The sequence below is a fragment of the Osmerus eperlanus genome, chromosome 2, assembly GCF_963692335.1.
Source record: "Osmerus eperlanus chromosome 2, fOsmEpe2.1, whole genome shotgun sequence".
NCBI lineage: Eukaryota > Metazoa > Chordata > Actinopteri > Osmeriformes > Osmeridae > Osmerus > Osmerus eperlanus.
The window spans coordinates 8,633,091-8,657,932 of record NC_085019.1 but is presented as its reverse complement, the minus strand read 5'-3'; the positions used below and the strand labels follow the sequence as shown (position 1 = coordinate 8,657,932).

Sequence of the window (24,842 nt, the reverse complement as noted above, 5' to 3'; positions counted from 1 at the left end):
TCCCCAAAAGTTCTATAAAACATTTATCAGACAGTAAATATAATAACTCTGTATATGACAGACCAGTAGTCATTATACAGTTAACAACAGTTACAATTTGGCGTTCTCAAATATAAAACATATACCATGTCTCAAAAAATATTGTCAATTGCTTTGTAATGTAACACACACATATCCCAGTGACATGCTCATTAATCAAATTGGTTATTGCAATTCATTGATCACCCCTCAATCACCTACTACTACGTAATCAAACAAATATTTCTCCAACCGTTCTCACGCTCATATGTTCACCGTCTCCCTGGAAAATGTAAAGAGTTACCGTAAAGAAAAGGAGTTAGTCAGGTGTCTCATAGACGGAATACGGGTGAGCGTGCTGGGTTCCTGGCTGTGGAAGGATGGACTAGTTGCCGAGTCGGTGTGTGGTTAATCCCACTTTTGGGCTTTCTCCAAAACCCCATCAACTCATGAAGGCCTAGCAGGCCAGACACCTAGTAAAAATCCCCAGGGATTTGGATCCATAGGTTGGGGCAGAGATGAAGTAGTAGTGGAGTGTGCATGGCCATGATTGGTTTTAAGGTTAAACAGGGATTAGGAGTTGAAAAGGGGTTAAGTACGGTGCTATATGGTGGAGTGTTATTTGGTTGTTGTTTTTGTCTTCATGCCAAGAGGATGTCCTTGAGCAATAAGTCGTATACTTAGTTAGCAGGATTCAAACCGAGTTCTGGAACTGTTCAAGACGGTCCCTTGGGATGGAGGGCTGAAAAGAAAAGGAAAAGGGGAGTGGATGGAAGGATGGATGGAGGGTCGGGGTTATAGCTGTAGACTGCTGTAGTAGCAGCTCCAGGGAAGAGAGAGAGGGGGAGGAAAAGATAGAACGAGAGGGAGAAAGAGTGTGAGGTAGGGAGAAAGAGAGAGAGAGTATGAGACAGAGAGAGAGAGAATAAGAGAGAGAAAGTATACGAGAGAGAGAGAATACGAGAGAGAGAGAATAAGAGAGAAGGGGTAGAGGGATAAAGGCTACAGACTGCTGCCCCAGCAGCCCTGCCGCGGAGGTGCCTCGGTCCCCAGTGTCCCCGGCCAGCACAGACACACAGGCACATGATGAAGGTCAGCCCTCTAGGACTCTGCTGAGGGCATCACCCTTCCCTGTGCCCAACCCCCCACCCTCTCCATTTCCATCTCCCCACCCCCTCACCTCTCCTAGCCCAGCTGGCGTGCTCTGTCAGCCCACAAACACAAACCTAGAGGAAAGGGGTGATGGCAGGTACAGGAAAGGGGACTCCCGGGAGGCAGGGATTATCTTTGTCATCCGAAATCCTTTCCCTCACCGTCCACCCACACACTGGAGTCTACAAACACGACTCTGAAGGGGGGGGGGGGGGGGGGGAGACGGGACCAGAGAGAAGAGAAAGAAAGAAGAGGGGGGATGAGATGAGGGGCTCTGGGGTTTTTCCAAACCTCTCTCCTGCCGTGATACCATGCTGAAAAGACCCATGTCATGGTTCATGTTTCATGTCTCTTGTCAGGCAGCCAGTAAAACAGTGGGGATGCAGTGGTATCAGTGATGTGTTCCAGCCAGCAGGACTAGCCTACTGTCTGCTTTATCACTCTCAGCTAGCTAGATGTCAGCACACTGATCAGTATCACTGTGATAAGGGCTGAATACTTTTTTTTCCAAATATAGAGAAACTGCAAAGTAAGGGATTTGGGTATGAGGATTTTATAATAACATTTGGGGAACTAAAATTCCAAAAGACAACCAACCGATTGTACTGTAAAACAAGTTTATAAATATGCTTCTCAGTCCATATTTTAAAGTGAACAGATTAAAGGGCTACAAGGTATTATCTCATATACTCCCATCAAAACAACAGGATAACAAGCTCCACGCAAACCCTACTGCAGTTTGTGAATTATCCGCCCCTTTGTCGTCATCACCAAAATCCAAGATTGATAAATAATAATGCTCAGCTTCAGAAGGAAAATGTAGCTTTAAATGTGCGACTGCCAACTTGAGAGACCTCATATGGAGTCTCTCATCTGCGCTAATACCAAGTTCTCGTGTGACAAGCATGAACACACGCTCTCCCTTGCTTATATGGAAGCAGTCTGCCCATTCCCATCCTGAGTCTTAAGCCTTAGTGTCATGTATATACTCCAAAGGGATTTAATTGGATATGCAGGGATCAGAGTCTCTCTGACACAGCTTTATGTTGACTTTTTTCCCTCTCTTTGTGCACAAAATCTGTTGTCCCTAGAACATGTTACTTTGTTGATTGTGTTTAGGATAGAGTTGACCTAGCAAGTCAGCCCTTTATTGCACCACTGATATCTAGGTGCAAACAAACCAGTCTGGACAAGCTTTTCCTAGATGGCCTATTTTGACAAGTCAAAAGCATACGTACTACAGCCAACTATTTTATCAGCATTGGTTCTCAGTGTACTGTAGTTTCACAGTACATTTATCACATGCCCCTATCCAGGGCCTCTCACTGTCAGTGTATTCAAGTTTAGCAGGGAAGTAATCATTCCCCTAACACCTATTTTCTAGGTGTCAGCGCTCTGTGTTTCAGTCCTGCTTGGGACCTGACACAGAAAGAGAATTCCTTTTATAAGAACACCTACACCCTTCCCAACTATTAATCCCTAATCTCTCTCTGATCATGCTGCATCTGAGTAGCTGATCGGATAAATCCAGGGGGTTAGATTTGAAATTTAAAACGACACACAAACACACAGGTGTCAAAGCTGCTGAAACCATTTTACAGTTGTAATTTCGGCCAGTGAATGTTAGCTTGTGTACATACAGTACCAGTCAAAAGTTTGTCCAAACTTTTGACTGGTACTGTATGTTCCAGAAACCTGCAAGGTTTTCTGTCGATAGACCTTCTTCATCTCCACATATGCCTAGTTCAGTCAAAACATTTGTGTATTCATGTGACCATTTATTGATAACCATAGACATGGAAACAGGTTTGACTTTGGCAGAGTGGATGTACATGAGGGATTAAGGGAAGCTCTCATATTTCTGCTGATGTGATTGGACCTGGAGATGTTGTTTGGACTTCTCTGTAATAATAATGCAGTATGCTCTCATGTAGAGCGGGACCTGATTCGTCTGGTCTAGTTTGGCTCATCGTGCATCATTTGCTCATGCCTTGTTCTTCCTTTATTGTGCAGGATGGCCGTCTGAGACCTGGAGATCAGCTGATTGCCATCAACAAGGAATCTTTGATAGGTGTGACCCACGAGGAGGCCAAGACATTGCTCAACAAGGTCAAGTTCAGGTGAGCCATGTCCGCTTGTGAAAAAAATGAGATTACACTAAATACGTCCAGAACATTCATTCTCCATCAGTGTAGTTGTTCCAGTGTCTCTTTCTTAAGATGATCCAGAGGCTGAAGTCTTTCTGCTTGTGTGTGTGTGTGCTTGTGTGTGCATGCGTGTGTATGTGTGTATATGTGCGTATGTGTGCGTCTTCAGTCAGGAGGCTGTGGTGGAGATAGCCTTCATCCCAGGTAAAGGCCCGCTACCCAGCAGCACATCTCTACACAACGGAGTCCAGAGAGGCGTGGGCAATGGCTTCAGCTCTGGACGCTTAAAAGTCCACGTCAGGTCACCAGAGGTCAGTTTCTCCCTAACTCTCCCTGTTTTCTTCCCACACTTCCCCTTATTTTCTCTTACTTTCTCTTGTCTCTCTCTCTCCCTCTCTCTCTCTCTCTCTCTCTCTCTCTCTCTCTCTCTCTCTCTCTCTCTTTCTCTCTCTCTCTCTCTGTCCCTTTACTCCACTGCCAAGAAATTGTAAGAAGTTTTGTTAAAACCTCCTTCTCCCCCTACCTCCCTCTCTCTCTCTCTAGATCCGGACAGAGGAGACTGCCCCAGTGCCTTCACCCTCCCCTGACATCTGCCCTCCAGACATCCACATTTCAGGTACACAACTCCTCTGTTGCCCCGCTGTCGGCCTCAACCCCTCTCCTCCCCGTCCTCCTCTTCTCAGATGCCCGACTGCCAGCCTTGCCCCATTTCCCACAAACAACACAGGGTTGAGGATGGAACTCATGACAGGGTACAGTGAACTGTTAGAGGTCATACAGAACAGAACAGACAGAGACAGAGTACCGCTTCAGACTGTTGGTGTGAGAGACTAGCCCTCCAGCACTCGTACAGTATCTCACAAGCAAGGGATTGGTGTTGTAACCCGTGGTAAATGAACCGAGGTGAACTAAAAAAACACGGATAATATTCTCTCTTTTTGGGATTGGGGATTAGAGGGGAAGGGAGTTGTTGGAGTTTAATCAGAGCTCCGGGCTGCATCAGAAGCACAGTGGGGGGCCCAGGGGCCAGGGAAGATGGAGGTGTTAGAGACGTCACATTTCCACTCTCAATAGTAGAGAACTGAACATGAACCGCAGGCTTTTTCGTGCTAGCTTTTGTGTGTGTGAGTGCCAGTGTGATTGTGTGGTTAGTGTGTGTCATGGTGTGGAGAGACACACCATGAACAGAATGGTTGTTTTTGGTAAAAAATAAATAAAATAAAAACCTTTTTAATCATGGATCTGGATGTTGTTGATTTCTCCCAGATGTCAGGTTCATTTTATTCATCCTGAAAATGAGTTTGCATCGAGTTGTCATGGTAACCAGTTGCAAAAAATCAAATTATTGGTGTCTTCTCCCATGGGTACACTGCTTTTGGATTTTGTTTTTGTTTTGTTAAAAATATAAATTTGACAAGCAGTTACAAATAGCAATAAAGTGTAGCAATTACAAATATGAAAACATGTATATGTCTGAATAAAAAGAGAGGTATAGGAATAGTTTAGTACCTGAGGAATAGTTTATGCTGGACAGCTGTGATGTAACAGGCAGCGTAAGGCCATGTACAGTGATGGGCTGTATGTCATTAAGTAATGCACCCTACAGGGGAACTGTGTGTGTGTGTGTGTGTTTGTGTGTGTATGCTCAGAGCGAGAATGGAGGGGGAGAGTGGACCTCAAGGGCATTTCAGGGGAATCAGTTAATCCAGATGGGAGAGGAAGTAAACCCGTTTGAAGCTGCTACGGCAGCAGAGATCGCCACCTGTCTGTCACCAGCCTCCTATGTTTAGCTGGTTCTGATCATGGCATCACACCTCCAAGCTCGTGGAATCACCCTATCTGAATGGCCTCGTGAGAACCTTCCAGCTCTCAGGACATTAGGCTCCGTCTACATCCTCCTCAACCCATCTCACACACCAGTGACCAGACACACCATAATCCTATTCTCCTGGATTAAATCACTCAAGGTCACTTCCTGATACCACTACAAAACTCGGATTGGCTAAAATGGGGGCGGTTGGGAGGCGGTTGCCTTTGGTGACAGATGTTACTGTAGGTGTGATGAAGAGAGCGTAGATATGCAGGGTTCATTTTTGTGGTTTTTCTTTGACAAACAAGTATCCTGGTCCCATGAACTGAATAAACTGGCATAAACTGTAGGTCAGCATCACATCAAAAAATCATATGTCAGACAGCTTGTTATGTGGTTGTAAGATAAAAAAAAAAAGAAGCTACTTAATTGTACAACCAGTAGTCAGGCGAACTCTAACAAACCTTGTTGATCTTTATCTCCTTCTGGTAGATGCATGTGACCGGATTAAAGCTTGTGCTATCGTGGTATTTCCCTCGTAGGATATTAATATTACACCCACACACACACAGACACACACAGTTCTCTCCTGGATTGTAGTGACATATAGGGCAAGGGACAGGGCAGGACAGGCCAGGGAAGGACAGGGGGTCTGGTCTTGGAACAAGATGATGCAGAGAGAATATCCATTTGGTCAGGAGATTATCTGGGTCGGGCAGATGAGGAGGGGCGGAGGAGATGAGAGACCAGAGGAGAGGATACTGAGAACCCTGGCGGCAGCATGGCACCTGTTTAATACACCAAAACACAAACTTGTTGGGCGTCAGACCTGTGGCTACAGGACAGAGAGAGGGATGGGGCAGGGTGGGTAGAAAAAGATTGAGGGCCACGCAGGAGAGAGGTGGTGGATAGCGAGGACAGCGGAAGGAGTGGTGGTGTTGATGGCGTCTGCGCGATGGCTGAGCTTAACGTTCCTCTGAACCGCCCCTCAGCTGTTGTCACGGAAGCTGGCCTGTCAATCATCTCTGTCGCTGGGGAGGCAGTTTAAATCCGTAGGTGGGGCATGGGAGGCAAGGGAAGGGGGGAAGCAATCATCTCATACTCGCACCAGCAGGGGGTCGCCCCGCCCTTGGAGTTGCACACTCACACACACACACACACACATTCACTCACACAAACACACCATTCTGGGCAGAGAACTCCACCTCTTTTCATCTCCCTCTCTCCTCTTCTCCCTCTGCCTCTTTCTTTCTTAATCTCTCTTTCTACCCCTTTGTGTTTTGTACTGTGTATAGCTCTCTCTATCCTCGCTCACCCTCCCTTCAGAAGTATGTCTATCTTTCTATTGGTTCTCTCCTCATGTGACTGGTCCACTCCCTCTCCAACAATAACAACTTCGTTTGCAATGGGTTTAGTGAATGATTCAGTACCTGAACACCTCTAGTGTCCTCACACATATGTATACATCTCCGCCTGTAGTACCTACCCTAACATACAGTATTTTCTCTGCCTACACATCCTATCCTTGGTCCAGGTTCATCCTCCAGCATATGTTCCGATGCAATGTAGCACCTGGCATGAAGCTGCTGAATACACATGCTCACAGTATTTGTTTGTTTGCGTGTATCTCCTGCTCCTAAAGGCTCAGCCCCCACCCTGAGAGCAGCATCAGGAACCAAACCCAAGATCACCCTTGACCCCCATATACGGCTCAGATCGGAAAAACTTGATCTGGTGAGTGCCTGTTTTACCTGGATGTGTGTCTACTTGGGTCCCTGCTAGTGGATGTGTCTGTCAGTCAGTGTACTGGCTATCTGTATATGTATCTGTCTGTCTGTTTGTCTGTGGAAGCATTTGTCTTTGTTTTAACTTCCGACCTTGTGCCCTCCACCCGATCAGATTAACCATTTCCGAAAGGATACCTTCTGGTGAATTACATCAAGGGGTTAATCCAGCTCTGACCATCTCCCCTACAGGGGTGCCACACAGCCAGCACACCCCCTAGTACTGGAGATACCTAGCACCTGTCTCTCTCTCCTGTCTCTTTTTGTTGTCTCTTGTTGTCTCTTATACCCCCCACACTCTCTCTGCGCACTAACTTCAATCTTTTCCCCATTCTTCCTCTCTTGTATATTTCTTTTTTGTCCTGGTGCAGTTGTCTAGCAGTGATTTTAATCTACTCCCAATCCCGCTCAGTCTGTGGTTGACCCTAATCTACCCATTCATTAATAGGATTACGGTGGAGGAGAGACAGAGAGAGAAAGAGAGCACTTTAATGTTGCACACAGACACAATGCCATCTATATTTGTCCGCTTGCTACTAAACATGCAGAGAGAGAGAGCTTTGCTTTTATGAGAGGATTGACGTACAGTTTGAGAGATTACCCATTGAAGAACAGTATGCCTGACACAGATCTGAAATGATTACTGTAAAAAGTACAATTGAGTTAAATGTTGTTTATTGGTGGTTTACTTCTGAAGCCCATTCATTGCAGGGAAGAAACCATGGATAGGGATGGAATGACAGGGAATGGAGACACAGAAAAGAGATAAAGAAATAGAGGGGTTGAAGTGTAGAGGTCAAAAATGTATCTAAACATTCGACATATAAAACACAAATGGGCCGTTGCATCACATCAGCATATACTGTGGCGGAGAGGGGATTGTGTGTGCTACTTAGTGTACTTTCTACACTGCTGATATTAATAGAATACCAGGTGGGTGTGTAGGTATGGGTGTGTGTGTGTGTGTGTGTGTGTGTGCAGATGGTTGTAAAGATTAGCAGCTATGTGGTGAGTTTGTCCGGTGACGGGTGAACGGTGTTGTTGCACTGCCCTCTTATGGTCATTGTACCTCATGTGTTTAAACATATACAGACTAGATGTACCAACCTGAAGAATTCTCCTCAAGTTATCTCCAGAGCCTCAATTTCTCTCTCCCTCTCTCTCCCTCTCTCTCTCTCCCCCCCTCTCCCCCTCTCTCTCCCCCTCTATCTCTCTCCCCCTCTATATCTCTCCCCCTCTATCTCTCTCCCCCCCCTCTCTCTCTCCCTCTCTCTCCACTCTGCCCCCCCCCCCCCCCCCCCCGCCAGGCACTGTCCTACCTGGGCCTGGACATCACAGATGAGACGAAGAGGAGACTGAGGCAGAGTCTGACCACAGACCCCCAGGGCACCGTGTCCTACGGAGGTACACTTCACCTCACCAATGCCTCCTGGCTGTGGCTGTTGTTGTCAGTAATATCATACATTCATACAATATCAGACATGTTCATACATGTTTGTAACGTACCTTTGTGTTTTGTTCCCCGGCAGATTTTGTAGAAGCCACTCGGAACATCTACCAGGAGAAGCTTGAGGAGGTGGGGCTAGCGCAGGGCCCCTTCATGTTCTCCTATCATGAAGCGGCCAGCTTGATGGACACCTCCGCCTTCCACTCTCCTGTAAGCTCCCGCCCTATCGGGGATTAGAAAAACTGCTGGGATTGCAATGCATATTTCAAAACCAAAGTGTAACCTTTGTGTTTGGGCGTCCTCTGGGAACCTCCTGACTTGGAGACTTTGTGTTGTCTTATACTTTGGTTTGGAGTCAGTGGAGGGGGATTTAGAATGTGTGTTCCTTATAGAGACGATTTCTTGCAAGCACAAGAGATCTGGGACTGCCAAGCAGTCATTTAAATGCTTTTAAAGCCTCCATTGTACAGGGCCTTGTCAGACGCCAGTTTGTCGAGGGATGTGCGTCTCCTATCTGTATGAGTGTGTGTGAGCGTGTGGGTTTGTATTCAAGCGAGTGCTGAACAGAGGGGAATAATCACACAAACACACACCCTGCCATTCTTCTAACAGCCTTGCTCATTGGCTGCAAAATGCCACACGCACACTAAAATGTCCAGATAAACATATTTCGCCTGGTACACCTTCACCTACACACACCTACACACACACACTCTCACCCTGTATGACCTCCCTGTGGTGTGCATGAAGACGTACGAGTCGGAGTGCAGCTACAGCAGCGAGGAGCTGGAGCAGTTCCAGACCGAGGTCAAGCACCTGCAGATCCAGATGAAGCAGCTGAAGGTGAACATATCCCCCTCCCCCCCTTCCCCTCTCCCCCGACCAGTGTTGCACGGTAAACCGGTACTGGTACCATACCGAGGTACAGTTTTTTTTAGCAGCTGTACTACACTGGCATCTAGAAGGGGGGGGGGTACGATACTCTTATGTGTCTTTGAGACAAGCAGGCCCGGGCGCGAAGTCACACCCTCGTGGCCACAGAAAAAGGCTTAAACCCCCTTTTTTTCTACAAATCATTCGAATCGCTTCAACATCAGGTGCCGTGATACTTTACTTAGTATCAGTATCGGAGGCCAATTTCTACCGTGCCAACACTAGCGCCCCCCACCCATCCCCCCCATCACTGTCTCATCACATCACTGGAATACAGCGTTCAATCCAGACTTTTACTCACAGCCAGTTTAGCATTCTCATGTCCACACGCCACAGGTCCTGCTGAAGGACACGGAGCACAGCAAGAAAAGCCTGGAGGACGAGCTCCAGAAGACCTCAGAGGTGAGGGACCATCACGCTCGAACTGGAGGACCTCCCATTTCAGTCTGTCTATCTTCCCGGGAACAGAAACGTGTGCTCTGTGGGTTCATAGCAGACGACTACTGGAGTCAGGTGGCTGAGCGGTGAAGGAATCGGGCTAGTAACCCAAAGGTTGCCAGTTCGATTCCCGGTCATGCCAACTGACGTTGTGTCCTTGGGCAAGGCACTTCACCCTACTTGCCTCGGGGGAATGTCCCTGTACTTACTGTAAGTCGCTCTGGATAAGAGCGTCTGCTAAATGACTAAAATGTAAATGTAGTGTTTACGGTTGTTTACATGCAATAATATGACTACTCAGTGTTTGACGGCGTGTCCTCCTCCATGTCGACTCATCTTGCCCTCCACCCCGTCTCCCCCCCCCCCCCCACCCGTCTCCCCCTCCAGATAGCGTCGGCGACGGTGGAGGAGAACAGCCGCCTGAAGGGCCGCCTGCAGGTGGCCGAGGCGGCGCGGCAACAGACCAACAGCGCCGAGCAGGACTACGAGGAGGTGATCCAGCTGCTGGAGGCTGAGATCCGAGACCTGAAGAGCCAGCTGCCTGGAAAGAAGCCCCGCAGCCTGGAGGCCACCAAGGTAAGAGACACGGGGGGCCCCCGCCGTCCCCATCCCGCCCTTTATCAGCCTCAGCCGCCCCGCTTTGGGTTTGAGGCTGGTCCCTCTCGACGGACGACGTGTAGGGTAGCGTGTTACAGACTGACTGTGGATGTTGTCGCCGCGACAGGAGGACGTGATGGAGCTGACCAGGAGGATGACGGCCGTCGACTGTCAGCTGAGGAAGTCGGAGCTGAGCAGGAAACACCTGGAGATCTCCAACAAGAAGCTGCTGGGGTTTGCACAGGTAGGCGAGTCGCTCGTTACCTCTCGTCCGTCTCCCGTCACGCACCGCTGCCCTCGAGGGGCCTTCCTTAGCAAACCGACTGTCTCACCTTGAACAACGCTAATCGGCCGGTTGTCCTTCGTTTCCTCAGAATGTTCACAAAGTGCTCACCACGCCCCGCTTGTTTGGGACTGATAATGGGTAAGAGAAGTTTTCGACACACTGTATTATCCTGTAGCCATTATGGAATCTTCCTTCTGCTCTATAGGAACACTAAACACAATGTAAAGTGACTACAGTCAGGTTCATGCTGGTATGTGTGTGTGTTTCTGTGTGTTTTCCTACAGGAGTAACAGGACTTCTCCAGCCACTGACAGTCCTGACACTCCGTCGCCCATCCCAGACCCAGCCTTCCAGCTCGCCACCGAGGCCAAAGAACTGGTGGAGGGAGTACAGGCTCTCACTGAAGACCCAGGTGAGGAAGAGAGAGGACCGCTACCGAAATATCTCTGACCACATTGGGATTCTGTCACACAGAAATAACTTAGAAGGGGTCCCCTGGTAGCTCACTGGATAAGAGTGTGTACCATTTAGGCAAGGGCCTTACTGCAGCTGCCTGGGTTTGAATCCAGCCTGGGTCCTTTGCAGCATGTCATCCCTTCTCTCTCTCCCCTACATGTCCTGCCTCTCTACGAAAAATAACACAGGTATTAATGTCCACCAAAAAAAATGTATATATTAAAAATAGAAACAACTAAGTGCAGTTTTACCTTTCCCACGCTGCAGAGTTGCTGAGTGATTCGGAGAGACTCGTCGCTGATGAGAGTGTGGCTGCAGGTGCAGAGTGAGTATTCACACCCAGGATAAGCTACCGGCTGTGTCAGCATTCTGTGATGGCTATTCTGCAGCTGTACACTGTGTACAAAACATTCAGAGTTCTGGATGGTTGTACTGGTCACCTATTTCAGTACTGACCATGTCAACTTTACATGGCTCTGGTACTGACCAGTGTTCCTTTTCCTTAAATCTCTTCAGTTCACGGGCTAGGACGACCCTGTCCGGCGCTACAGCCAAAGATAAGCGCCATGTGTAGACCAGGAGAACATTGGGAGAACGTCGGGAGAACTTGGGAGAACACCGTGGCTGGGGGACTGGGTCCATGAACACTGTTGCTTGACTGACTGAACTTCAAACTCGAATCCTTTAGACAGACAGACAAACTGTGAAGCTATCCAGCGCGCTTTTAGAAATGATTAACATCAACTCTTCCAACATATGTATTGGTGGCCTGGGTGTGGGAACTGCTTCACCGATTAACCACATAAGTGTTATCAAAGTCCTTTTCTGTTTTCTATTACAGCTGTGTATGTATTTACATTTCTGTTTCGATGTTTTGCATTTGGCTGAACAGCAGAGGAAAGGTGGAATGATGGTCAGGCAGACATCTAGACACAGTGCAGCATGGCACTAAGGTCTTGCTGTAGAACAAAAGCTTGTAGTGTGATGCATATACAACACTCCTAACGTGACCTCCTTCTCTTGTCTCCTGAGTGTTTCTCGACCACTCCATTTTGATCAGTGGTTTTCAAGGATACAAGGAGGCAAGACAAAGAAGCCATGGTAGAGTATTGGAGCTTAGCCTTGCTGTCTGTAGCGCTACAGCTATTTTGCTGCATTTGTGTATGAGAACTTCAGGGTGATTAGGAAGATGTGCCCTCATCCAAGCGTCTCATCATTTGATATGGTGTGCATTTGTACAGATGTCCCTACAAGAAGTGCTCTGACTAAAATATTTTGAAGATTTTGTACTGGAAACACATTTTTTTCTTTCATTTGAGACAGAAAAAAGCTGTAGGACATGCACCATGACGAGATGTTTGCAGTTGCTGTTATAAACCTTGTAAATCTTGCAGACCGAAACCCTCTTGTTCTACATCCTCTGTCCAAATTTGCTTTTTGGACCAACACAGACACACCCACTCCAGGCAGACAAAAACTAGTTTCTTTGACAGATACTGTACCCAGCAGGACAAACTGTAGAGTTCTGTGAATATTCACTCATTTCTGTTCCATCATGGCTCATCTTCATGAAGATTGTACACATGATTGAAGGGTTGTAAGAAATAAAGCATAGGAAAGAAAGAAAATTATGAACTATTTTTGTGTGGAAATGTCCATGTCAGAACCATTTAGTGGTTATGAAAAAGGGGTGAAGGAAATGAAGTAGCCGACAGGAGGGATACTGCTAGCTAGTGCTTGTCAATCATCCTTATCTGTGGCAAACTGTCCCTGCATGGTTCTGGTTTTCACCTTGTCTTCCACATCCTAGGATGAGAGGGGATTTGATGAGATTTGGTTTACTGGAATAAAAATAAACAAAGCAATACTTATGTGTAAACAAGGCTGTAAGATACATGTTTGAAAGAATTGAGAAAGGTCAGAGATCCATCTAACATAACAATGTAGACTAAATGTGTAAGATTTATTTTGTTTATATTGATAACTGCACATGCTTTCAAGAAATACTGACTTGTAGCCCTGTAATTGAACTAGATTGCATCTTATGTGTGGCCTCATTATCTTGATTTTATTGTTTTTATTAAAGGAATAACCTAATTATTTGCCTCTTCGCCTTCTTGTGTGGTCTTGAGAACATAACTGGGTTTTAAAGGTCAACGTAGGCCAAGGAGGTTGATGTAGGCTGAAGGCTTGTGTAAAACAGCAGAAGACCAGCAGCTTGCATTGTTCTTTTTTTAGCTCATCATAACAACACACATCTGTGAGGTTTTTTCTTGGTTCATGCTCATCGCATCATAGAGGAAATAAAGGAAACAGGATTTGGAAAGAAAATAACTGTTTAATACAGTAATAATTAAACAATTATTTTTCAAAATATAATTCCATTGTAAAAACTAGGGATGGGATTATAAATAACTTGCCTGGTTCACAAAATAACTTGTATTCACGGCCCTGCAAGTACATTGTTAGTGGAAATACAAATGTTTTTCTGTCAACCTACATCAGAGAAGCCTACCAAAACCACAAAAAAATAGTCAAAGAACAGTAAATAGTTAACCTTATTCAAGACAACATATCTTAAAGTTTACCCACTGAGGCTAGCACTTTTTTTAAATTATTATTAAAGTGACTTTCCTTGATTGAAAAGTGATCAATGCTGTATAACAGGTTTCCAAAATTCCAAAAACCTCAACTATTGACTGAGAAGACTGATCACTGTACAGTCTCCTGCAGGTGGTGCACCACACAAGAGGTTTCAGAGCATGACAACACAACAATGCCTCTAAAACATGTCTTTGACAGATAATTCCATACTCATTTAACAGTGGGACACAATTCTTTTGGGTCCTACAGTAAAAAGAGACCTTGCAGACATTTTTCTGTCTGACGTGGGGTCCATCAGTTCTGTTTAGGTGGTTTGAAAATAATACAAACCGAGAAGAGGATTTCCAATATAATTCTGTAATCTTGGGCACAAAGGATAGCTGTGGGAGGTATGGGAAAGGTCTGCTTGTAGGAGTCTTTGTAGGAAGCAAATGAGAGGTAATGGAATTGCTCATTTCTAAGACAGGAGGGGTGAGGAGTGTAATAGTCCATATCCAAGGTGGATAGAGGGGTGGACTCAGAAAGGTCTCTGGAGGAAGGCGATGGGGGGCGAGCCCACACTGCTAGGGCTGCGGAGGTGGGATTCATAGGAGCCAGGAGTCATACCAACAACCCCCTCCATCTGCGGAGTCTCCCCATGCAGGAAGTCATCCTCATCCTCAGCTGAGCACTAAGACCAAAAAACAAAACAATGAATGGATATAATATGCAATACACAATCGATTTGTATGTAATACAGAATCTAATAGTAATTACTTAATAATATAAAAATATAAATTAATAGTTCATGTAATCTATTCCATCTAAGATGGTGTTTTACCCGTTGGACCCTCTTGGTAGAGTGCACCTCTGTCTCAGCTGGCTCCTCCCACACTTGGTAGAGCGGCGCAATAAGAGAGCCAGACCTGGGGAGGAGGGAACACACACGGCCAATCACTACACCCCATCATATTTACAGCCAATCACCACACCCCAACAGATTTACAGACAATCACTACACCATCTCAGATATCTTTTCTTCCCCAACAAACACTGACTCACAGCTACCGTACACAAACACAGACAGGTACATTCACAAAAGTTTTTTTTCAGTGAGCTCCGAAGCTGAAGCGGTCTCTACTCTGTTGTACCTCTTCAGCATGTAGGGATCGAAAGGGAAGACGCTGTCCAGGGGGTTGGTGTTGGTGGACACGCAGTCGCCGCCTATCGAGCTGCGGACCACAGGCAGGACTTGCCGGTTGTTCCTCTCGATGATGGTGTAACAGAAAACCAGCTGGTATTTCCTGGAAACACAGAAAACAACTTCCGGTTCAAACCGCAGCTAACGGCTATGTCCCATTATGGCATTATGGGCGGAGCTAGTTCTGGCATGCCACTCGGGCAGCGCGTCATGTCATCAGCTGATATCACTCACGCAATCAACTACAGGTGTGCTCATTGAAGGTCCAGGCCTTCCCTTTCAGAGGACTCGGACACACATGCTCACACATCATCCATTGCCATGTAACTGCATTTTGTGCAATTGCTGCTACCCTCCACCATCTCCAGATCCTCCATACTCTCTTCTGTATCATCACTACAAGATGTTGTTAATGCTCTGTGAAGCTTTCAGTTGCTTGTTTAAAATTCGACTTAAAGTTTGAAATGATTCCTGTCCACTGGGGGATCTTTTATTCAAATCTCCCTGCCTTGTTATGTGTTATGTACTTGTGCTATGCTAGCTATGCTCCAAGGTAGGGAGTTCCCCCTAGATTTAACCAAACCCCCAAAGACACACCAATAAACGCAATAAATTGTTAAATCTGTGACTGTGACAGAACTGAACCAATTCAATTAGGGACTCAACAGCCTTTGAACAATGAATGTTAATATGAAAACATGATTTAAACAGTTCTTGCAATAGAAGATGTATTTAGTAGTTCAGATGGCTGAGCGGTTAGGGAATCGGTCTATTAATCATAAGGTTGCCTGTTTTCTATTCCCGATTGTGCTAAATGATGTTGTGTCCTTGGGCAAGGCACTTCACCTTACTTGCCTCAGGGGAATGTCCCTGTACTTACTGTAAGTCGCTCTGGATAAGAGCGTCTGCTAAATGACTAAATGTAAATGTAATGTAAAAGAATCATGCAGACCTAGGACATGTTAAGGAAATTGAGTTCTCACTTTAGAGGTAGGATCATTAATGGAAGCTCTGACATAACAGCCACCCTAGCGTTTTCCTCTAGTCTTGCAATATTATCTCAGTATACCTGGTGATTGCAGCAAACATGTTGGTGACTGCAGGCAGGCAGACCTTCAGAGGGTTGAGCTGGCACATCACCACCCGCTCCAGGTTCAGGCTCTGGAGGTACGCCAGCCCTGGAAGACACACACACACAGGTGTAAAGACTGGCAGACTTAACAGTGAACGCCTTTCTGTGTGAGGCCGAGTACCCATCACCCCCCTGGTCTCCAGTACCATGCTTCCCAGACCTACCTTTCTTCATGTTACCCTCCAGGATGCTCTTGTGTCTGAAGATGAGAGTGTAGAAAACCGCCTGGCAGATGGTGTAGAATGGCCCGTGCAGGCTGATGTCACAGTAGGCCCGAGTCCCAGAGTCCTGGCTGTCGATGTACAGGTGCATCCACGGCAACAGCAGGTCCAGACATGCTCGCACAGTGCTGTAGGGAGAGGGCAGACAGATCCGACAGGTCAGGGCGTGTCGCAGTGGTCTACAGTGGACTCATGTCTCCTCTCCTACGTCCGCTAAATAAGATTAAGCCTCGTTTGAGGGCCTGGGGCTAACAAGAGAGACACACTCACGCCACAGGGAGGAATTTGGCTCGTGCCAGGAAGCTGCCCATGTAGCCAGCGGCGGCCTGGCGCAGGACAGGAGGCTGGGTTGGGCTCTGGATAATCTTCCACAGGTGCTCCAGGAAGGCCTCCGCCAGCGCCTGACACGGAGGGAACGACGATCCGTTACTTGACAAAAAAACACTGCAAGGATGTCTGACTCACATCTTCACAAATGCAAGGATAATAAGAAAAGAGGATAACAAATGCAAGGATCCCAGGGGATACAAAGAAAAAAAACAAGTTTTGTTGAGACTCCTCACTGTACAGAAAGGTGCGCTCGGTTTACTGACCAGTCTGAAGCTGCAGAGGTAGAAGAGGGAATACTGCACATGACAGGAGGCGTGTGTGGGCAGGATGAGCTTGTCAAACACGCACACCAGGTCTTTGTAGAACTCCTTAGTCCTCTCCACTTCCAGAATACCTGCCAGGAAAAAGGAGTGTGTCATCTATGGGATGCTGAATGTCCTGAGGCAGACTTGTGTGTGCCCATGTGTGCTTGTCGGCTCACCATTGCTGTGGCAAATGTCCTTGATGTAGGCCAGCAGCACAGTCATGAGTGTGTCCAGCCTATCAGCCACTGGATGGGCCATTACACATGCCCCTACTGGCGCTGAAGACTTAGGGTCTGACACGTCCTCATCCTGAGACAAAGAGAGTCAGAGGGAGGGAGACACAGAGAGACAGAAATAGAGACAGGGAGGCAGAGAGTGAGAAAGAGTAAGACAGAGAGAGAGATGGATGGAAATAGACAGACAGACACAAGGAGAGACAGAGAGAGAGAGATAGAGAGAGAAAGAGAGAGAGATAGACAGAGAAATTAATGGAAAGAAATGATATAATGTGTTGGTCCAAGATCCCTCTTATTGACCTAGCACTGAATGGCACGTAGCTCCTGAAGTTTCAAGACACAAGGAGCCACGTGTTGGGTGTTTCTTAACAACGTACCATATCAAACAGTCCCTCCTCCAGCTGCTCTCCTCCCTTCACCTCCTGGTGTAGAGCGTTCTCCTCCATCTCCTCTATCTCCTCCCGCGGGGCGCTCACCTAGACACCCGGCAGGTTCAATCAGACATGCACACAAACTCCCTCTCCTCCAAATGGTTACGCACCCAAGTGTTAAAAACGTCCAGAGACACGAAGCTCGATATAGCGACTCACGTCTAGTTTGAGCATTTTGCTGAAGATGAGCTCCAGGACATCTCGTCGGAGAGCAGGGATGTACACGCTCATCCTCAGGAGGTTATGGACGTAACATTCCTGCGGGGGGAAGCACACTCGACTGTTGGACTCGTTGGACGCATTGTGACACTACGCACAAAGAATTGACAACATCCAAGTCTGTAGCCATAGATGTAATACATAGCTATGGCTAGTCCTACTGACGTACCAGTGTTCTTGATGACTTCTGCACAAAGGGGAAATGTTCAGTCAGAATAGGCGTCAGGAAACGGCTGGTGCTGAAATAAGAGAGAATCTCATATTGCCGTGAAACGTTTACCATAACCGAATCAAACATGAGTCCAGGTTCTCCACCAACAGTGGTGAAACACTTTGCTGTTTATTTGGTAGGATATTAGGATTGATATGCACAAAATTGATATTACTGGACTTGTGTGTGTATGTGTGTGTGTGTGTTCTGAGGGATACTTACGATGGGACATATTTGGCTATGACCTGCAAGGCCTGATGACACTGATCAAAGGTCCTGGGAAGGTCTATGCAAACCAAGATGGGAAGAAATACTCTGAATATTTATTTTAAAATATGATACAGTCTCCATAAAGGCTCATAACAGAGACATCCACAACAGGAACCGGACAGCTGGTCGGTCTTGCACCAACTAACAACAAGAACAAACATGATTAGGGTCGACTTCCTGTGCTGGTGGTTTGTCACCAGTGCTAGAGTGCCCCCCTTCAGTCCTTATCTACACCTCACCTCCCATCTCATAATCCTCAATCTTCAACCACTTTAGAAGCACGTTAACTCTACCTTTCCCTAAAAAGGGTGAGCAAGCCTTGTATTACAATGCACATTGTCATGTCACGAACAAAGACAGCACAGGTCTAAATGTTGATGAACCGTGTCCTGATATTGTATTGACGGGAGATTGCCATAAGATCTGTACCTACTTTCGTTTTCATCATCTGAATCTGAGAAATCCACGCCACCTTCACAGATCTTCACTCTCTCTAAAAAAAAAAAAAAACAGATCACAGAAAGAACATTACAGCCATTCACCATTCAATGATAACGACGGTTTGGCGAGCATATGAAACACTAAACAAGACAGCCATAGTACTAAAGATCAATCTAACAATACACACTTCAACTAGAATATGTGCCTTTCCTTTAAGAGCTGGGTTTCCTGTGGTTAAAGAAGCACACACACCACAACAGTTACTCACTGGGGATGAAGTTAGAGACCACCATCTTGAGGCAGGCACGGAGGTAGACCGTCTGGGCTGAGACCAGGTTGCTGAGGAAGGCCAGGTACTCCTCCACCACGGCCGGGCTCCGGCCCAACCAAGGCAGCCTCTGGACCAGACAAACAGGAAAGGGATGGTAATGGCCTACTGTACATAGATGACTTTAACGAGTAAAACATATTCCGCTACAGGTTGAAACTAAAAGTCTTTCTCAACTCAATCCCAAACATGACACAAGATAGCTGTGTACCATTTGGTAAATATGTAGCTGCATAATGCATCCTGCATTTTGAGTGTCTCAGTTGCACACATTAAAATCAGCAATTTAGAACACAGATGACTGCATGACAGTTTAGACTAATGGCATTTGGTGGACGTCCCATACTCACCAAAACTGTATAGATCAGCTGTTCATGGTCTTTACTGAGTTGGGTTACACAATTCCGAAATTCCTGCAGCCAATTGATAATTTGAGCATCCTGTCACGAAAAAAGAAATTAATTTCATATACTTTTTTTTCGTAATGCTGGTTCCCAGTAATGGACATTTCCTTGATCGTTGATCAGCGTCTCTCTTACTTTTATATCTGGATCTGCCAGCTGATGTTTCAGCAACTCGTAGTCACTCGTGTCTCCCTGTTAAATACAGTGTCAAGAGAATATGCTACATAACCCATTAAGCGCTTTCGATTTTAGTTTTTTTTATTGTTATAAATATCCGACAAACTAAACGAGACTTTTGAGACTCACCTTTTTAAACTTGGCTAAAGTGTCCACAACATTGCCCCCAAACCTCACCGTCTTCATTGGGGGACTGTTCATAAAATCACGGCCCTCTATCTCCATGATTTATGTGCTGTGATTGAAAAATTACACAACGTAGGCTGGATGTAGCGTTAGTGTATAAAATGATCGATGTGGCTAACGCTATCCAATTGGCACTGCTAGTGTTCATAGCTAATGCAGCGACAATAGCAATGATTCGAGTTATCTTGCTACAAGCTATCTAACGCTACTTTGAGTGTCTTAGAATAGATCATTTAAGGGTCGGTATTGTAAAGATGTGTTCTTACCTATCAAGAAAAACAGTGGGGCACGAATGCACTTCAATAGATGATGTATTATTATCTTTATTTGAGAAGACATGAAACATGTGCATTCCCAATGCTGTCACATTTCACAACAGGAAGAGAAAATGGAGCTCGAGGGTATTTACGGAAGTGAATGGGATTATTCTCTTCTTCGCTAGGATAAATCTGGATTGAACAAATTGACACACTGCCATCTACAGCCACAACGCCAAACGAGAGTCTTCCAGAGCTGTCTGAAGGAGCCAGAAATACGAAACGTTGAAATGAACACATTTGGAACACAGAAGCTTGGACACCAGCCTCGGAAAGGGATTTGTTTTCCCCTAGAAATAAAAATAGGTCTAATCCAAGACTTGTCTAAAATCATATTAATGTAAAAATTACACATCGTGCTTTAATTGAAAAATAATAAACATTTAGTGAACACACTATGTGACACACGAGTGCAGGGATTGGCCACACCAGAACACACACACACATAGGCTATGCTGGAGAAATGGTTTCTCTGCTTTTCCCCATCCTGCTGTCCTACCTCCAAGGGCAGCCAGAAGCACAGAGCAGCCATATCAACTGTGACCTGGGGCCAAGTCCAGACCTGACCAAGGACATGGGCAGGATAGCAATCTGTTCTGCAAGTTTTTATTTGGGGTTTTTTTTGCAAAGGAAACCCATGTGAGCACTGAGAGAACATGCAAACTCCACACAAAAAGGCCTAGAAGACATCTGAGCAGAACAGTGCTGAAGGAATCCCAGGACCATTTTGCTGTGAGGCGATGTAATCTCATTGGCTAGTGTGATTCATTTCAGCAGATATAGGCAGCAGTTTATGTGCTTACCATTTTGATTACACATTTTTGCCCATGTTGCTAAACCAATCAAATATAGGCAAATTGGAGCATATTCATCTATAGTCCTATCAGTTGTGGCTGTTGAATTGTATGGGGTAGCAAAACCTGCATGTAATGTGATGAATGATTTATTTTACACAAGCACAATGTGGTCTAAAAATCCAGTTTAATTATACTCCTTCAACTTCAGTCACGGAATGTTGATGAACACAGAAAGCAGTAATCTATGTAAAAAAGAAAATGTGTGTGTGTATGCGCGAGCGAGCGATCTTAAGACAGAAGCATTTGATCCCATTTTGGAGACACAGAAGTGAGAAACAGGAAGTCAGAATAATAAAATGGGTTTAAAGGTCGTTGAGGTGTGGTTCTTATCAAAGGGTGTCCCTGGGAGCATTAAGCACACAAGAAGTGAACACAAAAATAACATATTTCCTCAAGCCTTTAAGGTCCTTTTAAACTGAGACAGGCAGCATCAATAAACAGAAAAACTATTTCAATTCAATACAATTATTTACATTTAATTATACAAATAAAAACAATCGTTACAAATTGTATAAAAAAAGATACATTTTGCATAAGAACACTTGAGGAGGCTTGTAAACATCGAGATATGTAATCTTCCATCGAATCTTCCATCTATTGGAAAGAATGAGACATCAAATTAGTTAAATATGTTTTTTGTTTTTGTCTTTTTTACTTCATTGTATAAGTCATTGCTTCAGTACCAGGTCTAACCACCAATCTCGCACACTTTTATTGTAATAGCAGGGCTTGGTGTAGCCATTCTGAGGTTAATCGTTAACAAAATGATAAGATGTCATGTTAGGGACTATTGTAGGCCAAAATCTTTTCCTCAGTGGAAAGTAGTTAAAACACAAGAAAACCTGAAAACTGTAATACATTTGTAAAATAAATCGATTACTGTTTAGATCCATAAAAAATACTACTTTAAATTAAAGTTATTTATAGCTTTTTGTGTTACAATTAGTAGCCTAGGTTTAGGGTTAGGCCCACATGCTGTTTTTTGTAAAACTGTATTAACTAGGATACTAAAACAAATGAGTTCCTAACAGACTCACTATTAAAGCCTACAACATCATATGGCCCCAGTCTCGGTGGTTGTGTCAGAGACATGTTTGTCGTTATCCACGGCTTCAGACACAGTTTGCACGTTCTCATCTTGCCCCATAGCCAGGGTGACTGGTGGCGGCTCCGGTTGGGCATCCTTCGTGCGTAATGACATCCCGATTCCTGTCCTATTTGCTGCCGTGCCTCGTCCACGAGGGGGGCCTCCGGTGCGACGCAGCGAATTCCTGATGCCGCTGGAGAAACGGCTGGAAAGACGCCTCACCGCACCTGCGATACCCCGGTTCTTTTTCAACAACCCGACGTCATCTTCCAACTCCTCGGGGGGCACTTCGATGTTGCCCGTGTACCAAAACACCCACCAGATGAGGCTCAGGAAAATTATTATGGCACCGGCATAAATTAAAAAGTCATAGAAGAACACATCAGCAAACACGCCGATTAAAAGAATAAGCAATCCGAATATGTCGAAAGCCACCGCCAACCAAAAGGCGCATGAACAGCGCCCCAGACCACGATAAGTCGGTTCCATGATACCAAGTTTCTTGGAGTTAACAATATTCAGTTTACCTAACGTAAAATCATTTGCGGTTCGTTTCCTGGTAGTATGCGATGGTTGGCTAGTGTTTCAAAGTGTGGCGTTCGTAGGTAAGGTGAGACAGGTGAGGAAACTCACCGCTATTCTGCTACCTGCCACATGGCGCAAAAAGGAGTGGCGTGGTTACCAGGTGAAGGGGAAAGAGGGGGGGTCATTTACAGGGTAGACTACAGTTAGACAGCAGAGACATAAGGAAGAGGTTGAACAAACCAAAACAACATGCTTGTATAGGTTTGTTTATAGGTATAATGCTAACAAAGTCAATATTTGAATGTTTCATTCACGTTGCTTGGTAGTTGCTGTTGGTGCAGTCAAAAATGTCCCAATTTGACCTACGAAGGCAACACTAGGGTTATACTGTTATACATGGCAGAGCGAAGTCACATCCCACACACCTGTGCATAGTACGACTGTTAGAACAGTTAACAGTCACAAGACAAGTTGTGTGAATATCATATTGTGCTTCTCTAATCTGAACATATTTAATTATACACAATAGTTACAGGTCGTTGCATGACATGTAAAGTCATGAAGAAAGACATGAAGATAGACTTGAACACAATTGAAGCCAGAATTGCATTTGACTCACAAAGTTGATCAGAGAAATTCATGTCACCACTTAAGGAAAAGGGAGATTAAGTTCAATTTAAAATAAACCTCATTTTCACAGTTGACGTAAGATACATTAATAAATAAACAGTAATTTAAACAGACTAGGATTTTACAGTAAACTGAAAAATGCAACACTAAAATATGTTGAACTATTGAAAACAAACAAAAGGACGTTGACAAATCAACCAGATCAACATATTATGTTAGGTTTGTGAAATGTTTGGACACACTTAATAACTGAATTCTAATTTGGCTGTATATTTGATTGCATTTTAAACACGGGCAGATGGGAACACAATAATTCTGACCTAGAAACATAAAAGGGTAGATAATTCCCATCCTGAATTTCTTAGATAGGAACATGGATGCCCATGTGTCCATCATAACCTCAGCAATCAAGTCCAGTCATGTCCAGTTGCATTTCTCTGCCCCCTAATCCTATTTATGAGGATTTACAAATCCACCACAGAACAGCAGCTACAATGAAAACAGCAGATTATGGTAGAAAATAAAACAGGGCAAACCCTTATAGATCACAATCAAACAGATGGGAAGCAGAAAATGATGTTAATACTCCAACAGAACAATCACGGAATGTTCCCTTGTTTTAGGGAGGAGATTGTACTTGCCCATATTAAGAAAATAAGATTCTCTACGCTATTTACAATGAATAAAGAGTACATTCTATTCATGTAGACTACAGAAACAATCTAGACAGATGTGATGGTAGATACTGAATAACGACCACTTCTGTCAGCATTATATCCACTCAGCTTGTTGCATATTGAGAGGCCCAATTTACTTAACTCATTTGGTATGAAACCCACAAATGCACACACACTTGCACACACACTGACATGATCGACTTCAGTCCAGTCAGAGGCTATAAGTGCTGTTGCTGCTCCAGCTGGCTCCCCTTGCCATCGTTGACCTTAGTCAGTGCCTTGTGTTCCAGACTCTGCTTCACCACGGGCACCCACACGAGCCCCGTCACCAAGAACATGAGACCCACCGACAGCAGGAGAGGCCCTAGCAGATAGGGTACGTTTCCCATCTGAGTGAAGTATAGCAGGGACAGAGCCGTGCCTGAACCAAACAGCAGCCCCCCAATCAGGATGGCCAAGATGGGCTTATGGAAGTGGGACCAGCACTGTAGGTTAGGTGCATGGGGCTGGAGGGTGAGCCCAGCAGGGTTGGGGTTCAGCGGGGAAGATGCCTCTGCATCCTGCCCGGAGTGCTCCATTTCGGAAATGATGACCACTGTGGAGAGCATCCTGAGCTTTGAGTGCTATGGACAAATCAAGTGATAGAAGAGTACACTCACACGTCACTTGAGTAGTAGACACATAATAAGTACACCAACTTCGACATCAATTGGTTCTATCAACCCATTTGTCATGTAACTCAAATCAATAATGTGATTCAAGAAAGATGAAGAAAGATTTCTCATAAAGATGATTCTGTCTTTTCTTACCTTTTCTCAGTAATCTGAAGGCTGCTCTTTTTCGTCTCTTTACCCGCTGTTAATCAGTGGCGGTCCTGTGCTCAGATAAGTGATATTTGGATTCTCTGCCCTACTGCTGCCAAACCCACTGCTCTGGCCAAAGCCACGCCCACACGAGTCAGTGGCCCCACCCAATAGTTTTCTGTCCAACATCATCCAACAAATCA

At 45.3% G+C, this 24,842-nt stretch overlaps 4 protein-coding genes across 11 annotated transcripts in view; 1 reads left to right on the top strand and 3 right to left on the bottom strand.

Moving 5' to 3' along the window:
- Window positions 1–13,166, top strand: part of si:dkeyp-72e1.9 (syntaxin-binding protein 4) — a 41,622-nt gene extending 28,456 nt beyond the window's left edge. For 4 of the 8 annotated variants that reach the window (XM_062451042.1, XM_062451039.1, XM_062451040.1 and 1 more), the window contains exons 9-22: window positions 3,184–3,290; window positions 3,487–3,628; window positions 3,861–3,933; window positions 6,770–6,861; window positions 8,219–8,315; window positions 8,441–8,568; window positions 9,109–9,201; window positions 9,604–9,693; window positions 10,117–10,305; window positions 10,454–10,570; window positions 10,701–10,750; window positions 10,897–11,024; window positions 11,336–11,393; window positions 11,585–13,166. In XM_062451042.1, coding sequence (XP_062307026.1) covers window positions 3,184–3,290; window positions 3,487–3,628; window positions 3,861–3,933; window positions 6,770–6,861; window positions 8,219–8,315; window positions 8,441–8,568; window positions 9,109–9,201; window positions 9,604–9,693; window positions 10,117–10,305; window positions 10,454–10,570; window positions 10,701–10,750; window positions 10,897–11,024; window positions 11,336–11,393; window positions 11,585–11,642 — 1,422 coding nt within the window. In that variant the 3' untranslated portion in view covers window positions 11,643–13,166. Of the gene's footprint in view, window positions 1–3,183; window positions 3,291–3,486; window positions 3,629–3,860; window positions 3,934–6,769; window positions 6,862–8,218; window positions 8,316–8,440; window positions 8,569–9,108; window positions 9,202–9,603; window positions 9,694–10,116; window positions 10,306–10,453; window positions 10,571–10,700; window positions 10,751–10,896; window positions 11,025–11,143; window positions 11,311–11,335; window positions 11,394–11,584 lie in introns of those variants that run through there. The other 4 variants (XM_062451041.1, XM_062451045.1, XM_062451046.1 and 1 more) reach the window with 2 other exon arrangements.
- Window positions 13,167–13,386: 220 nt separating this feature from the next.
- On the bottom strand, window positions 13,387–20,181 carry rrn3 (RRN3 homolog, RNA polymerase I transcription factor). Its single transcript, XM_062451047.1, has 18 exons — window positions 20,010–20,181; window positions 19,687–19,792; window positions 19,516–19,572; window positions 19,327–19,416; window positions 18,917–19,046; window positions 18,641–18,700; window positions 18,160–18,223; window positions 17,896–17,965; window positions 17,667–17,765; window positions 17,454–17,552; window positions 17,017–17,149; window positions 16,799–16,929; window positions 16,476–16,606; window positions 16,149–16,333; window positions 15,922–16,030; window positions 14,803–14,955; window positions 14,493–14,577; window positions 13,387–14,342 (listed from the first exon to the last, which is right to left on the bottom strand). The coding sequence occupies exons 2-18, from the start codon at window positions 19,780–19,782 to the stop codon at window positions 14,190–14,192; spliced, it is 1,845 nt and encodes a 614-aa protein (XP_062307031.1). The 5' UTR covers window positions 19,783–19,792; window positions 20,010–20,181; the 3' UTR covers window positions 13,387–14,189.
- An 832-nt stretch (window positions 20,182–21,013) lies between these two features.
- On the bottom strand, window positions 21,014–22,767 carry si:dkeyp-72e1.6 (transmembrane protein 238-like). Its single transcript, XM_062451037.1, has 2 exons — window positions 21,955–22,767; window positions 21,014–21,511 (listed from the first exon to the last, which is right to left on the bottom strand). Exon 1 carries the CDS (start codon window positions 22,491–22,493, stop codon window positions 21,972–21,974), a length of 522 nt encoding a protein of 173 aa, XP_062307021.1. The 5' UTR covers window positions 22,494–22,767; the 3' UTR covers window positions 21,014–21,511; window positions 21,955–21,971.
- A 130-nt stretch (window positions 22,768–22,897) lies between these two features.
- On the bottom strand, window positions 22,898–24,732 carry LOC134011542 (phosphoinositide-interacting protein-like). Its single transcript, XM_062451038.1, has 2 exons — window positions 24,646–24,732; window positions 22,898–24,459 (listed from the first exon to the last, which is right to left on the bottom strand). Exon 2 carries the CDS (start codon window positions 24,442–24,444, stop codon window positions 24,055–24,057), a length of 390 nt encoding a protein of 129 aa, XP_062307022.1. The 5' UTR covers window positions 24,445–24,459; window positions 24,646–24,732; the 3' UTR covers window positions 22,898–24,054.
- Window positions 24,733–24,842: the final 110 nt, after the last annotated feature.

Excerpts from the sequence above, each read along its gene's own strand:
- rrn3 (XM_062451047.1), bottom strand. The coding sequence starts at position 19,782 with ATGGAGATAGAGGGCCGTGATTTTATGAACAGTCCCCCAATGAAGACG. Across the intron at positions 16,930-17,016 it reads GGACATTTGCCACAGCAATG|GTATTCTGGAAGTGGAGAGG; the intron begins GTGAGCCGACAA and ends TTTTCCTGGCAG. Across the intron at positions 14,343-14,492 it reads CTACCAAGAGGGTCCAACGG|TGCTCAGCTGAGGATGAGGA; the intron begins GTAAAACACCAT and ends TTTTGGTCTTAG.
- si:dkeyp-72e1.6 (XM_062451037.1), bottom strand. The coding sequence starts at position 22,493 with ATGGAACCGACTTATCGTGGTCTGGGGCGCTGTTCATGCGCCTTTTGG.
- LOC134011542 (XM_062451038.1), bottom strand. The coding sequence starts at position 24,444 with ATGCTCTCCACAGTGGTCATCATTTCCGAAATGGAGCACTCCGGGCAG.